Source organism: Coregonus lavaretus (assembly GCF_964263955.1).
Source record: "Coregonus lavaretus genome assembly, contig: HAP1_SCAFFOLD_1002, whole genome shotgun sequence".
Taxonomy (NCBI): domain Eukaryota; kingdom Metazoa; phylum Chordata; class Actinopteri; order Salmoniformes; family Salmonidae; genus Coregonus; species Coregonus lavaretus.
In genome coordinates, this window is record NW_028166793.1 from 152,704 (window position 1) to 153,971 (window position 1,268).

General features: G+C 42.7%; 1 protein-coding gene across 1 annotated transcript; it reads left to right on the forward strand.

Annotated features, from left to right (window-relative positions):
* Positions 1-356: 356 nt before the first annotated feature.
* On the forward strand, positions 357-839 carry LOC311114304 (uncharacterized protein; the record flags this gene model as incomplete). Its single annotated transcript, XM_084189563.1, has 2 exons — positions 357-569; positions 666-839. Coding segments are annotated over 2 exons (387 nt in total), but the record flags the coding sequence as incomplete, so codon positions are not given.
* Positions 840-1,268: the final 429 nt, after the last annotated feature.

A 1,268-nucleotide genomic window follows, 5' to 3' on the forward strand; every position in this document is an offset into this window, starting at 1 on the left:
TACCTCCTACCATACCTACTACCATACCTACTACCATACCTACTACCATACCTACTACCATACCTACTACCATACCTACTACCATACCTCCTACCATACCTACTACCATACCTCCTACCATACCTCCTACCATACCTCCTACCATACCTACTACCATACCCACTACCATACCTACTACCATACCTACTACCATACCTACTACTACCATACCTACTACCATACCTACTACCATACCTACTACTACCATACCTACTACCATACCTACTACCATACCTCCTACCATACCTACTACCATACCTACTACTACCATACCTCCTACCATACCTACTACCATACCTACTACCATACCTACTACCATACCTACTACTACCATACCTACTACCATACCTACTACCATACCTACTACTACCATACCTACTACCATACCTACTACCATACCTACTACCATACCTCCTACCATACCTACTACCATACCTACTACCATACCCACTACCATACCTACTACCATACCTACTACCATACCTACTACTACCATACCTACTACCATACCTCCTACCATACCTACTACCATACCTCCTACCATACCTACTACCATACCTATTACCATACCTACTACCATACCTACTACTACCATACCTCCTACCATACCTACTACCATACCTACTACCATACCTCCTACCATACCTACTACTACCATACCTCCTACCATACCTACTACTACCATACCTACTACCATACCTACTACTACCATACCTACTACCATACCTACTACTACCATACCTCCTACCATACCTACTACTACCATACCTACTACCATACCTACTACTACCATACCTACTACTACCATACCTACTACTACCATACCTACTACCATACCTACTACTACCATACCTCCTACCATACCTACTACCATACCTACTACCATACCTCCTACCATACCTACTACTACCATACCTACTACCATACCTACTACTACCATACCTACTACCATACCTACTACCATACCTACTACCATACCTACTACCATACCTCCTACCATACCTACTACTACCATACCTACTACCATACCTACTACTACCATACCTCCTACCATACCTACTACCATACCTCCTACCATACCTACTACCATACCTACTACCATACCTACTACCATACCTACTACTACCATACCTACTACTACCATACCTACTACCATACCTACTACTACCATACCTACTACCATACCTACTACCATACCTACTACCATACCTACTACCATACCTACTACT